Below are 14,631 nucleotides of genomic sequence, written 5' to 3' on the forward strand. Positions count from 1 at the left end.
CCACCTTCAACAATTACCAAGTCATAGACAGTTACCTTTCAGCCTTTCCACTTATTTCTAAACCCAAGTAACATTTTCACTTTAGTAGATTTTTTTTTGTCTTTGTCTTTTTTGAGACAGGGTCTCACTATGCAGTTCAGGCTAGCCTTAGGCTCACTTTGTAGCTCAGATTGGTCTCGAACTTGCCACAATCCGTCTGCCTCAGCCCCCCAAGTGCTGGGATAACGGGAGCGCATTACCATGCCCGGCTTTTAGTAAAGATTATCCTTTTTTGGGGCTGAGGATTTAGCTCAGCAGCATAAGCACCTGTCTTGCAAGTCCACATTTGAAAGTTGGATACCCAGCACCCAAAAAAAAGGGTTATCCTTTTTTCCCCCCAATGACTTAAAGAATAGAACTATACTATTAAAAGTGAACTGATTCCTTTAAAATTAAGGTTTTCATCAGGGTTGAAAGCTTCTCACATATCTCATAGTTTTCTAGCTCTTTGTTATAAGTGAGTTCGTGTATTACTGCGTTGTTTGGTATGTTACTTAAGTTCTTAAATTGTAAAGGTCCTCGTTGTGTAATTTTTTCCTTTGCAATATTTGTTGATTTTTTTTAAAGTGAGTGGTGCCTTTACTTCTCCAGGCATTTCTAATATGTATCATTATTTAACCTTTTGTGAAAGTGACTAGTAGGAACATTTGAACTTGAGGTACAGTTTATGCACAGTTAATGTGCATATCTTAAGTGATGATGGTTGTATACATCAGCTTGTCCACACTAGTGTATTTTGTGTTCCATTGTGATTTCTCTTCTTTCTTCTTTTTTTTGAGGGGAGGGGATAGCGAGGGTTCAAACCAGTGCCTTTACACAGAGCTTTATCTTCAGTTCTTTTTACTTTCTGTTTTCAGACAAGGTCTTTCGCTAAGTTGTCCAGGTTATACTCAAACTTACGATCACCCTGCTTTAGCCTCCCAGACAACAGGATTACAGCCGAGTGCTACCATACCTGGCTGTGAAAAAAAATTTCTTTTAAACTCAGAGATGTTTTATTATCATATACATAAGGTAGTATGAACTGAAAATTCATCATATATTTACCTTTTTTTTTTTTCTTCTTAGTACCAGGAATCAAACTCAGCACCTCACACTTAACCAGGACGCTCTGAGTTAAATCTCTGGCCCCTTACTTCATTTTTTAGCTTAACCTAAATCTTCAGTTTCACTGATTGTTGTCTGCAGTATAAGGTGATCCTCCTTTGTCTGGGTGGTTTAAGAGTAGAATTTGTCAATGAACATTGTTCATTTTTCTTTTTTTGGCGATAGGATTTACTCCTAGTATTACTGCTGCTTCTCATTTTGTCATTTTGAGTTCTAACCCACCTCTACAATAGCCTACTGAAGGCAGATTTTGGTAGACTGAAAACCTTGTTTTACTTGAGGCTACATATACTTCATGGCTTATAAAACATAACAGCCTGCAAAATCCGCAGCAGCAACGGTGGGTCCAGCTACTACCATGGCACTGGCTGTGTTTTGGGGCCAGCTCTCCTGCCTTAATTTGGAGTGCAATTCATCTCAGTCCAAAGGCCATGGCCACCAACTACCTGCTTCTACCAAAAAGGGACCCAACTACCACCACTATGCGTCATTATGCTCCCAAGTCCACAAGCGCTACATTTTTTTGTTTTTGATTGGAAAAACCCAGAAATCATTTCCATTCTTAGAGTAACTACTACAGCAAGAAGAAATGAATAGAAATACAAACTAGGGGGCTGGCTTGTAGTTCAGTGGTAAAGTGTACTGTACCAAAACTAAAAACCCCAAAAGAAACAAAAACAAGGAGTACTTTTGTGAATATACGAAGCTTTTTGCTTTTTAGCAGCCAAAAGTGCATTAAGACTCTTTAGCTGCTTGCTACGAGAATGATGTGTAATACACTAGAACTAATGGGGAGAAGTGTAAATGGACGACATTGATGTTTATATCTTTGCAAAAACATGTGACTGTCTTGTTATTCTTCTAAATGATATGTATCCTTCTCTGTGCCCTCCAACTCTGCTCAGTTTCAAGCCATACACAGATATCTGCTCTTCTAAATCCTCTCATGGGAGTTATGTGAGAATTGTGGAGAGCAGAAAAGCACTAACATCAGTTGAAGCATGCAAAAGTCTAAGTAGAGTGTTAGACATTAGTGAGCTTGGTTCTTTCATTTACGCTTTGTCAGAGATTTAAATTTATTGTATTTAACTTTGGGAACATTTTATCAATTGGCTGTGTTTTGTGAGACTAGATCCTTGATCTTAGTTGCATACAGTGGTAGGAAAGGAAAATGGAAGTTGGCTTCAGAGTGACTACTCTGTGTGCGCAGTCCTCTTTCATTCCTCTGATGACAGCCATTGCATAGATCTTCAATTTGGAAACAGACTCAGAATTCCAGGAATTTGCACAAGGCTACCAAAAACTAGTGTGTAACCCTGAACTTTGATGCTGGAGCCGTTACTATTTGTTCACTAAAATTTTTTGTCTTCCTGAATGTTAAAGAAAGCTAAGTAGTAGCAAGTGGACCTTTCACAGTTTCTGTTCTTATATTTCAAGGCCTTTTATTAGTATATGAAAAACAATTTTTATATATATATGTAAAAAGGAGAAAGTTTTACTGTTGCCCTCAGTGTGTGGAGGTGGAGGTGGGGTAGAGGGGCATCGTAGAGGAGAAGCCGTTCACGGCAGGGAGAAGGCAGGAGGGCAGCAAGCAGTGAAGCAGCAAGGAGGCAGCTGAGGAAACAGTGTCTAGAAATGGATTACGGCTCAGCTAGTTGTGATAATTTTCAGGTGAACATGCACGCCTCACAGTGTTTTAAGAGAAAATTTAACTCTGAAGAAGTAGGAAAATAATTTGTTTAATGACTGGATATTTAATCCAGTGATACGAGACTAAAACTGCTTTCAAAGGCAATTAATAGGAAAATAGTTTATTGAATTGTTTTTCATAACTTAGTTCACAATGTGTAACTCCTTTACAACTTGAAGCTACTTAAATTTCTAGTTCTTTAACTGAATTTATAGGGTGTTCATTTTTTTTTTAATGAAAAGCCTTCATTTTTATTCTGTGGAAAATGGATTTGCTTAACAGCTTTTCCCCAAAATAACACCAATACAGATTTTTTAAAAATTAGGTGATATCTTTTATGCCTTTTAAAAATGGTATACTTACATTCAGATCTGTGTATGATTCAGATTATGTGAAAAAAGGACTTCATGACTCTTGTTTCTGTCCATTTCAAATCTTGCAAACATTTTACCAAACATAATTAATTTTAGTTACCTGAATTTTACATATTTGTTGGATACTCTGTTTTATAAACATACTTTGATTTTTAAATGTTTTAACCTAAATTGTTACATGTACCAAGCATGTTGCTAGAATTTTTGACTCCCAACTAAGATTCTATCCCCCAAGATCATTAAGAAAACCCAGCTTCCATTTGGACTTGTGTCATATAAAAATTTTAGCTGTCTTTTTCTTGATCTCATTGAGCTTTCGTTTTCTTAGAAGAAGCAGACTGGAAAAAAAGGATCTATTTTTTTCTATTAGAAGTATGAATTGCTTTTGGCAAGGCCTTTTTATGTAAAATGGGTTGGGTGAGACAAATGAAATAGCTAGTTAAGCTCATTCCTTTTGTACCTATTTTGAACTTCAAAGTTCCTAGTTGTAACCTCTGGTACAGTCCCATCTTACTAGATTTAAGTGGCTTTTGTTTTGTTTTGTTTTTTCATGCAGGTTCTGCTCATTAATCACCACGAGTGTGGATCTGAGGAAGAGTTTATTACCTCTCTTTTTTTGAGTATGTTTAACTTCAGATACACACAACGTAGCCTCTCCTTCCCTATTAGATTCTTAGAAGGTAGTTATATTTTTTTATAGTCTCCTTCTTGTGGCTTTGATAGTTGTGATCAATAAAAATAAAAACTATTCCTTTCATACTGGGCTACTGCATGCAAATCAGTTCATGTAAAACCTCCTGGAGGTCTTTGGCATGCCAGATATGCAACTATGAGTGTTTGTTTGTGGAGGTAATCATGTTCTAAAGAAATCTAAGAGTTTAATTCTTCTGTCAAGAATCTGGGAGATATTCTTTAGGTTCTGGGAATCACTGACTTTAAGGGGCTTGCTTTTGGTGTGATTTTCAAAATTCATTTAAAACGGGAAATGATAGATTATACATTTTTGTGGTATTAGATATATCTAAATGAGTGATAAAAATTAGCTTGCATTGTAACTACTGTATGTCTAACAAAGTAGATGACTTGTCATGCCTTGTTAAACATTAAAGATTTTTTTACATTGCGATTTTTAGATAAATTAATACATTTTTCCTCTTGTACATTGTTGTAATAAATAAGATACACAAAATTCATTTTTTCTTTTATATGTAGGGCTGGAAAAAAGAAAGAATTTTGGCTGAATACCCTGATGGCAGGATAATAATGGTTCTTCCTGAAGACCCAAAGTATGCTCTGAAAAAGGTAACTTTCCAGTGAACTTTCATACAGAATGGTTTAATGTCCATGTCAGGAAGTTAAATTGGGTTACACAGACCCATTTAAGCATGAATTCTAAAATCAAAAACTAAACATTTAAAGAATACCACCCATTTTGTAAATTATAGTAACCCTTAAAATAAATTGAAAAAATATGAAGTGAATTTAAAATGAATTAATTACTGCTTGATAATATCAGTAATTTGAGTGACTAAGTAGAAGGCATACTAGCTGACTTAATAATGTTGGATGATTGCAAGAATTAAAATTAAAACTCAAGGGCTGAGGATTGTAGCCCAGTGTGAGAGTGAATGCTTAAGAGAGACCCTGGATTAAATCTCCAGATGAAAAACAAAAACAAAGCTGGACATGGCGACACACATGTCTAATTTTAGTACTCTGAGAGGCTGAGGCGGCAGAGTCGCAAGTTTGAACCCTGGCAGCTTTGTGAGACTGTGTCTCAGAACAGAAAATAAATAGAGGTCTAGGAATTGTTCATTGTAGAGGCCTGGGTTCAGTCCCTTGCACTGCCCCTAAAAGAAAAACATTCATATCATTAAACTTAACAAGTCAAAACTTCCATTTTAAACATAAATTTCTGAATAAAAGCTTATTGCAGAAAGATATTTACCAGATGCCTAGAAGTTGTTTGTCCTGTAGGGCAGCTCAAAATCAGGAGCAGTAGCATAAACTTATTTTGACACAGTATCTTTGGCTGGGGATACAGCTCAGTGGGAGGGTGAGGCCCTGGGTTCTGTCTCTAGCACTGCAAAAATAATTATTAAAAAATAATAATTTTTTCAGATGATGCACTCAGCATGTTTTTATTTATCCTTTGGCTGCTTTTTCAGAAGTACTTCATAAAGTAAGCAGTGGGTCCAGCTGACTATGTAAAAAACTTACATTAAAATGTGTCCAGGGCTGAGGATTTAACTCAGTGGCATAAGTGCCTGTCTGGCAAGTGTGAGGTTGTGAGTTTGATCCCCAATACCAAAAAATAAAAATAAAAAATAAGAAATAAAAATAAAAAATGGCTGGAAACAAAAGGGAAGTACTTCATTTACTGTACTTTTTTAGGTTAACAGACCTTTTTAGAATAGGAATACTTCATCTAAGGAATTTGAAGGAAAACATCTATTATTTGAAAATGTAGCCAACATTGTACCTTAACATAGAAGTTCCTTTGTGGTTCCAGATTTTTCAGATCCCCCAATGTAGATCCTAGATACCCAGCTCCATGCCCGCTGCTGCTGCCCAGCAGTGCAGATCATGGGCCTGGGTGTCTCCTACTCAAAACATTGATCTTGCTCCAAGCAGATACTTGCTGAGCTAGTGACTGACTAATGAAAAGGATGGAGGTTTTGGAATTCTAGCTGTTACCCAGGATGCACAGTGGGAACTTTGCTATATTATGTTACGTGGAGCTGGACTTCTCTAAGAATCCTCTCAGTTAATGGTAGTTACCTCATTTTAGTTTGTTAGGGCACAAAATCTTGATTCCGTATATATAACTTAGTATATGACTAGTGGGTAACCTCTGCTGGATTAAAAATGTAACATCTACGGAGTCATGAGGAGCTTAGCTTTTGGGGCTGGCTGAGTTGCATTGTAGAGTGTGAGGTTTAGGAGGACTTCCATTCCCTTTGCCCTGAGCGAGAGATGTGCCACAAGCATGAGCACTAAATCTGTCTTAGGAATCGTTGGTATTTTAAGCTTACGTGACATGAGTGGGTATTTATTGGAGTCAACCTTTGCCACATTGTCCAACTGGGGAAGGAACAAATGTGTGTGTGCTTAGAGGGCTGCTTACTTTGCGTGCCTCTGGAGTTGGAGCTTGTATTTGACCTTGACTGGTTCTAGGAGGAAGAGTGGAACAAATACAGTTTGATGTGAACGTTTTGGGCTTAAATCTCTGCCCTCAGATTTTCTAGGTGTTTAATATCTGACATGGTAGAATTAGTTAACCTTTAAGTTTAATTGCTTCTTTGCATAAAGAGAGGAACTGTAAACCTCCAAGGAATGTTGGATTTAAATGAGGAAAGATTTGTATAGTTTTGCTCTGTTTCGGTGTATATTTGGTTGAAGGGAATCTTCCTGGATTGCCTAGGCTGGCATCCCATCTCACAATGCTCTTAACTTCAGCCTCTCAAATAACTTGGAGGTGTGCATTGCCATGCTCAAGATCTAAGATACTATTTGCAAACTGTTTCGGGTTATGCTGACCCGTAAGTGGTTTGATGGGGGTAAACCTGAGTTCCTTTTCCTCTATACCTTGATTGATCGATTGACTGAGGCAGGGTCTCACTATGTAGTTTAGGCTGGTCTAGACTCACTACATAGCCCAGGCTGGCCTCAAACTCATGGTGAACCTCCTGCCTCAGCCTCCTGAGTACTGGGATTACAGATGTGTGTTACCATGTCCGAATTCATTCTAAGATACTGATTAAGGCTTGGAAAGAAAAGTGGTATGCTTGCACCTAGTAGGAAGCCTTAATGTTTTTACAAGCTTATTGTAGTAGTCTCGCCCCTCTTGTCTCTAGTCTGCTGGCGGTACATGGGTCTCCTGTTCTTCTCTCATGTTACATATTGGTTCATATAAGGTTTACAAAGCAGTCATTGATTAGTACAGTCATCCAGAACTCTTTAGAGAATATTCTGCTTGGAATATATAGTCAGCTTATTGAACTAAAACAGTATGTTTTTACATAGATGAACAGTGCTTTAATTGTTTAAAAAATTATTCTTTATTTGGCAGGTTGACGAGATTAGAGAGATGGTTGATAATGATTTAGGTTTCCAGCAGGCTCCGCTAATGTGCTATTCGAGAACTAAAACACTTCTCTTTATTTCTAATGACAAAAAAGTAGTCGGCTGCTTAATTGCAGAACATATCCAATGGGTAAGTGACTTTTTAAGAGTGCCCACTAGTGTGTTGTGTAATGAGTTTACCTTATAATCTTGAACAGTACAGTGCTGATAACTTGTCTACATTTTAGGTAAGGAAGAGTATGAATACAAGAATTCCTGCGTGTAATTCTTTTTCAAGTCACTAATTTCAGGATAAGTCTGTAGACTCAAAAATACTGTAGAAGTTTGTTTAGCATGTTTCTGTGTTGGAAACTACTGTAGTGGTGACTAACAGCTTACCACTTCCTTTGATTGAGATTTAGGTAAGTAGCTGGCTTTTGTTGAGGAGGCAAATTGTATAAAAATCAGATGTAGGATCATAAGAAGGGATGTGCTCACATTGTAAGTGCTACTTGTATTTGAGACCAGTGCAAGAGAATAAAAGTTTCTAGACTGTAGTTACTGTCACTTTGAAGCACACCTGATTTCTGGACTTTTTTGGCCAAGATCTTGCGTATGAGTTCAATGTGTATTATGTGTGATTACTTTCAGTGGTATTTTTAGCATATTAAAAGCTGCCTGCAAATGTGTGCATTGTCACAAAAATTTGTAAGTCAGCATGAGTTTGTTTCTGTATTGTAGGCTGCATGGTTTTAAAAGTTAGCCTGAAATTTCATAGTTCTTCAGAATCTTGTTATGACAAACTTGTTTTTTGTATTTTTTTTGGTGCCAAGAATTGACTTTCTCTCTCAACTTGGCACTGTGGTGCTGAGCTGTGTCCTCCACTGCAAATTTGTTTTAAATACATAGCTAATAAATAATTTTGGGATATAATGTGAAATGACTTGAGTCATAGAAGTTTGCTATTCTTAAAAAGTTTGCTATATTGCAGTTGAATTAATTTTCCATAGCGCAAACCATTGTGTTTTTAAATTTCCTTTCTACTCTGTTCTAAAAATGAGTTGAGATGTTGAGACTAGAAAGTAGCTTACATAGTTGTGTAGTGTTCACTATTAATTGTATTGTCTAATTGCTTTCAAGTTTAATATTTTTGTCATGTTTTTGACCCTACACTGGCAGAAGTGAGCCATATATATTTATATTATTCATTTATTTTTACAATATTTTGTTATTCACTTATTTCAAACAGATGAGAGTATGGGGAAAGGGTCTTTTTAAGATCTTGATTTTTCTGCTCTCCCTATTCTTAGTTCTTGTGTAGTTGTGAACCCAAGAACTATGCTGGCTGTCACAGGACCAGTTAATGCCTCCGAGTTCTGACCATGGTTTCTGTTTTTCTTTTAGTGACAGAGTTTTGCTATGTAGTTCAGGATGGCCTTGAACTCACTTTGTGGTCCAGGTTGGCCTTGAACTCATGGCTATCTTCCTGCCTCAGCCTCCTGAGTGCTGGAATCACAGGCATGCACCACTGTGCCCAATTTACTGTGTGTTTTTGCTGGTCCTCAGAACACAAGAGGCGAAGGAGCCTGTCATCAGCTCCTGAAGGCTTTGTACATATCACTTTATCTGATCTCAAAAGTAAGAGGCTGTAGATATCCCCACCTAACCGGTGCAGTACCCAGAGCTGAGAGGAGTTAAGTGACTTTGTGAGGGTCACAAAAACAGAATGGGGATCCAGATTTGCCCATTTTCTAAGAATAAGGGTGAAAGCATAAATGGTACTGTAACTTTGATCAGAAGCCAGACAAATGTGATCTCTTCAGCTAGCTCAGTATTAGGCAGTTGCCAGCTAATAGCCTCACTTTAAGTATGTCTCAATTTTGACATTTCTCAGGGCTACAGAGTCATAGAAGAGAAACTTCCAGTTATCAGGTCAGAAGAAGAAAAAGTGAGATTTGAAAGGCAGAAAGCTTGGTGCTGCTCAACGTTGCCAGAGCCTGCAATCTGTGGGATAAGCCGGATATGGGTGTTCAGCTTGATGCGCCGGCAGAAGATTGCGTCCCGCATGATCGAGTGCCTGAGGTGAGTCCACGCTGCTTCCCACGTGCCCTTCACGCTGCTTGCTGCAGGCCAGGCCTAAGCTGAACTTGAGTTCAGAGCTCGTCTAAGTTCAGACCTGCATTGGAAGTGTTGTGTAAGCTTGTCTGTGTGTTGGGGAAGTGTGTTTTCTGTGTAAAGCTCATCTGAGGAGGAAGAAAGCCTGTAGATTAAATATGAGGAGACTATTTTGTCTTAGTTTGTATTGTTAGGCCAGTATGACCCACTTATTTCAAGCAGTATTTGACATTAGAGAATTATAAATGAAAAAAAGGTGAAAAGTGTCTGGAAGTTCAGCTTTTAGGAAAATGTATCTTAATGTTACAATATTTATAAATTAAGTTTCATTAGTTTTTCTTTATACTTGATTATTTATCAAAGATATAAAGAGAAGACAAGACACATTGTAGGTTGGCTGCCCGCCCTCCCTCCTTCCCTTCTTTCTGTCTTTTTTAATTTCTTTCTGTAGTGTCTCATTGTGTGTCCCAGGCTGGTCTTTAACTTGAGGCAGTTCTTCTGCCTGGCAAGGTTTTGGGTTTGCTTTATAAAGCATGTTTGATAAAAGATTAGTGGAGGTTTCAAAAGTTTTAGGTATTGTTTCTGTTCGTAGGATGTTGATCAACTATTACTTTAGGTGTGGCCTTCAGAATAATCCATTGTGGGAGATCCTAAGGCTTGACGCTCTTACTAGACCCTGGATGCATATTTGGTCTGTCCCCATTAGTTTTATTGAGAGGTGATGATCTGGAAGAGCTCAATTGGCCCCATTGTCGTCCTGAGAGGCAGGTTTGCTTTAGCTCTTTGAGAAGTAAGCCTGGAAAGTGAGCTGACAAAGTGGGTGACGGCCCCAGCCAGGCACAGAGGCGGGTGCCTGTGAGCCCAGTGCCCTAGGAGACTGAGGCATAGCATGGCAAGTTGGGGAGGCATGGTCTCAAAATGGACTGGGGTGTAAGCAAACAAATTTAAGGAGAGTATTGTTTTTCCTTTAAATCTTACGACCACTATAAATGATTGTAGTTTATTTTTTTTAAATGTAGCTGTATTTTTTCTGTTTGAGAAAGTGAGTAACCTTTTTGTTAAAACATATGATTTCCACTTTTATCACTTAGTCTTCCTTCTTATATGATCTTTCTATTACTAACATCTAGAATTTCTTGTGATGGTGATAACAATGTGAATATTCAATCAACAGGGTGTTTGCTGGCTAAATTTAACAAGTTTCTTTTTAGTAATGGCATTACTGAGATGCAGTCATGCACCAAAAAATCCATTTCAATTTTGTAATCCAGAAGACATTACCACTATCTCATTTGAGGACATTTCTGCTAACCCTGTGCCCAGATGACCCTATATCCATTAGCAGTAACTTTGTTTCCTGTGTCCCCAGTCCTTGGCAGCCACCAGTCTGCTTTCCGTGTGAATGCATTTGCCTATTCTAAACATTTTATGTTCTCCTAAATGGAATCCCACAGTATATGGCCGCTTGTGAATGGTCTCTCACAAGTTTTCACGTATCTTCCATGGTGCAGCGCAGTATAATTGTGCTGTCTATGTAGTATTTCACTCCCAAATAATACAATATTATGTAGTTACACCATTTCATTTATCCATTCATCTTGGATAAGTGGATAGCCCAACCCCATTTGGGTTATTTTTACTTGGTGGTTATTATGATTAATATTGTTCTTAGCATTCATCTACACATTTTTGTGTGAGTGTGTTTTTATTTCCCTGGGTTCTATCTTCAGGAGTAGAATTGCTGGGCTGGATGGAGAATGTGTTAGCCAGTATGTAATGTTTTTGAGATGCTACCATGCTGTTGTCCACAGTGGCTGTCTCGCCGTATAGTTCCACCAGCAGTGTGTGAGGGCTCTGATTCCTCATGCCGTCACGGGCACGTGCTACTGTCTTTTTTTTTGGAACCAGGAGTTGAAATCACAGCCTTGTGCTTGCTAGGCAGCCACTGGTGCCGCTAGGCTGTATCCCCAGACTCTGTTGTCTCTCCTTTCTTTTTTTAAGTCATCCTAGTGGTTAGGAAGTCGTGATTCATAGTGGCTTTGATTTGCATTTTCCTAATAACTAACACTGGCCATCTTTTTCTGTGCTTATTATTGGCCATGTGTGTATTTTTCAAGTAATGCCTGCTGAGATCTTATGTCCATTTTTAAATTGTGTTTTAAAACTCCTTTCCTTATTGCATTGTTCTTGTATTCTGATACAAGTCCCCTGCCATATATATGACTGGTAGATATTTTCTACCATTTTGTGATTATCTTTTTATTCTTTTTGATAATGTCTTTAAAGTACAGAAGTTATAAATTTTGATTAACTCCAACTTATTTGTTTTTTTCTTGTGGCTTCTGTTATGTCACACTTAAGCTAGTGTGTAACCTATGGTTACAAGATTCATAGTTGTGTTTTTTTCTTAAAAATTATAGTTTTAGTCAGTACATTTCGGTCTTTGATGCATTTTGAATTGATGATTGTATGTGATGTGAGGTGGGATGTCACACATCAAAGTACTTTCTTCTCTTGCTTGTGCATGTCCTGTTACTCTAGCACCATTTGTTAAAAAGGACCGTTCTTCCCACTGAGGGTCAGTAGTCGGGGCATACACAGCAGGTCACTGTTCTGAATATGAAGATGTATCTGGACCCTCAGTTCTTTTCTGTTCTTATACTAGTGCCACAAGTTTTGACTACCGTACCTTTGCGGTGTATTTTGAAATGAGGAAATGTGAATACTCTTTGGATTGTCTTTTTAAATACTTTTGTAGCTATTCTGCATTCTTTGTATTTCCATATGAGTTTTACGATCAGCTTGTCAGGTTCTCCGAAGAAGCCAGTTACAGACCACTATGTATAGTAATGCTGTCAGTGATGTTAAGGCTCTTAAGTGCATACACTTGGCATATCCTTGTATTTTAGGATTTTCATTTTATAGATCTTGTACTTTTTTGTGTGTGCCTTTTTAAACAAAGAAGATCTTGTACTTTTTTTGGTCAAATTTATTCCTAAGTATTTTATTCCTAAGTATTAATGTTATTTTAAATAGAATTTGTTCACAGTTTTATTTTTGGATTGTTCCTTCCAAGTGTATAACAAATACAGTTAATGTTTGAGTATCAGTTTTTTATATGTAACCTTGCTGAACTAATTTATTAGATGTTGCATTTTTTGCTGAATACCTAAGGGCTTGCTGTATAAAAATCATGTTGTCTGCAGAAGAGGCAGCTTTGTTTCTTCTCAGTCTGGTTGCCTTTTCTTTCTTTCTGTCTGTCTGTCTTTTGTTCTTTCTTCTCCCCTCCCCTCCCCTCCCCTCCCCTGCCCTCCCCTCCCCTCCCCTATCCAGTTGGCGGGGCTGGAACCTCTACTACTTAAGAGAGGCAGGAGCAGCCTTACCTTGTTCTCATTGTTAAGGAACAGTTTTTAGCCTTTCACCTTTAACTCTGATATTTCTTGATGGACTTGATTAGTTTTATATTGGGTATGTATTTTTTTTACATTGTTACTCTTAGAAATTTTAAAAACTCAAATATTGTAATATTTTAGGTGAATAGTTATTTCAGCATCTTTAGGATAGTGTGTCATTGCTAAACAGTCTTTCTAGTCAAAATGAATTTGATAGGGTTTTTTCCCAATTTTCAGATGAGAAATACTAATTTTTTTAACTTTTCATATTCTCCCCCTCCCCCTTTTTTTAATAGGAGTAACTTTATATATGGCTCATATTTGAGTAAAGAAGAAATTGCTTTCTCAGATCCCACTCCTGATGGAAAACTGTTTGCGACACAATACTGTGGCACTGGTCAGTTTCTGGTATATAACTTTATTAACGGACAGAATGCCACCTAACACACATCCGCCCACCGTGCTGGAAGACAGCTGTCTGTTGAAGAGAATGGATTGGTTGCTGACTGTAACCAGGAACCAGGGCCATTTTTATTACAATGAACTCAGGACTGGCAACAACCCTGTGGTTGTTCCATTTTCATAAAATTGGAAACAATGCAGTAAAAGCTTATTGTTCTGTTTTTTAAAGAAGATATTTTATTATCTTTTACAGAAATTTATGATTGATGTATTTTATCTATAGTTATTTAGACATGTTTACATGCAGCAGATAATTTGTTCATAGTGGACTGAAAACTAATGCAAGGACTATGGTCTCAGTGATAAGTATATTTTGAAGTTCTTAATATGGAAATATACCAGTGTAGCTTGGTACTGTATTTTTTTATATTGATCTGCTGATACCAGTTACAGATCTGAAGACTGTATTTTCACACAGTGGGAATCAGTGTTTGAGTTACTGTTGAAGGGGGTTGCAGTATTGTGAGTTCAGGAATGTGAAGCTGATTCATAAAAGGCCTGACATATACTCTGAAGAAAGCCCTTCAGAGAAGGAAAGTTATAAACTGCAGGACAATTTTGAACAGTGAGCTTTTTCTTCATTTCTCTTTCCTATCCTGATGGCAGGAAGACAGGGAAGGGGGTGAAGAATTGAAGCTTTCCTTCATGGCGAGCTGCAGATGACTGGAATTATAACAGGTACCCTCCGAGTTCATAGTTCTATTCTGGCTTATTTTCCTAATTTTTGTTTTAAATAAATGACAACTTGGCACAATTGGGCTGTGACCAAATCTCAAAGAGGATTCTGACACAGTGGGATAGCTGCAGGCTAAATGTGACTGACTTGGTATCTGCGTGTGACTCCTCAGAAGTACTGCACTGAGTGTATGCCCTCATTACGGGACTTCATTTTGATACTTGTCTGTCCTTCCTAGTGCCCTCTGCTTTTAAAGGGTTTATATACTGAAAACTGCTGTGGCCTTTTATGACCTGTATATAAAGTAGAATAAAATAATAAAATACTTGATAGCTTTTTCTAAGTGATAAATGTATTGAGATAATGTTGTGTTGTCATTTGTGCTTTTCCAGGGCTTTGAGACCTTAAAATATGCTTAATATACTGGCTCCTGCAAGGTCATTTCCACCAGTGTGCCTAAGGCTCGTTGTGTCAGTAGCAGCTCAGGATAACTTAATCTGCAGATGGCAGAATCTTTTGCGATTATTCTAGTAATGTGGTACTTTGCCAGTCCTTCAAAGAAATAAAGGGCAGCGGCTGAGTGTGAGAACTGACCATATCTCCTTTGAAAGCTGGCCAGAATTTAGGGCCTTACTTAGAGTTTTATTCCCTCTAGATTTCTGCTTTTTTTTGGTTACTATTACTGTGATTTTGGGTTTTCAGGACGCCTTG

General features: G+C 37.7%; 1 protein-coding gene and 1 pseudogene across 15 annotated transcripts in view; one reads left to right on the top strand and one right to left on the bottom strand.

The window, feature by feature from the left end:
* Nucleotides 1–14,271, top strand: part of Esco1 (establishment of sister chromatid cohesion N-acetyltransferase 1) — a 76,414-nt gene extending 62,143 nt beyond the window's left edge. For 11 of the 15 annotated variants that reach the window (XM_063231872.1, XM_063231867.1, XM_063231876.1 and 8 more), the window contains 4 exons: nucleotides 4,423–4,512; nucleotides 7,283–7,426; nucleotides 9,170–9,357; nucleotides 13,079–14,271. In XM_063231872.1, coding sequence (XP_063087942.1) covers nucleotides 4,423–4,512; nucleotides 7,283–7,426; nucleotides 9,170–9,357; nucleotides 13,079–13,226 — 570 coding nt within the window. In that variant the 3' untranslated portion in view covers nucleotides 13,227–14,271. Of the gene's footprint in view, nucleotides 1–3,766; nucleotides 3,891–4,422; nucleotides 4,513–7,282; nucleotides 7,427–7,523; nucleotides 7,698–9,169; nucleotides 9,358–13,078 lie in introns of those variants that run through there. The other 4 variants (XR_010041496.1, XR_010041498.1, XR_010041497.1 and 1 more) reach the window with 4 other exon arrangements.
* LOC100721909 (mitochondrial import inner membrane translocase subunit TIM14-like) lies at nucleotides 1,177–1,509 on the bottom strand (annotated as a pseudogene).
* Nucleotides 14,272–14,631: the final 360 nt, after the last annotated feature.

Source organism: Cavia porcellus, unplaced genomic scaffold, assembly GCF_034190915.1.
Source record: "Cavia porcellus strain 051 isolate PalLab524CR breed Dunkin Hartley unplaced genomic scaffold, mCavPor4.1 scaffold_20, whole genome shotgun sequence".
Classification (NCBI taxonomy): Eukaryota; Metazoa; Chordata; class Mammalia; order Rodentia; family Caviidae; genus Cavia; species Cavia porcellus.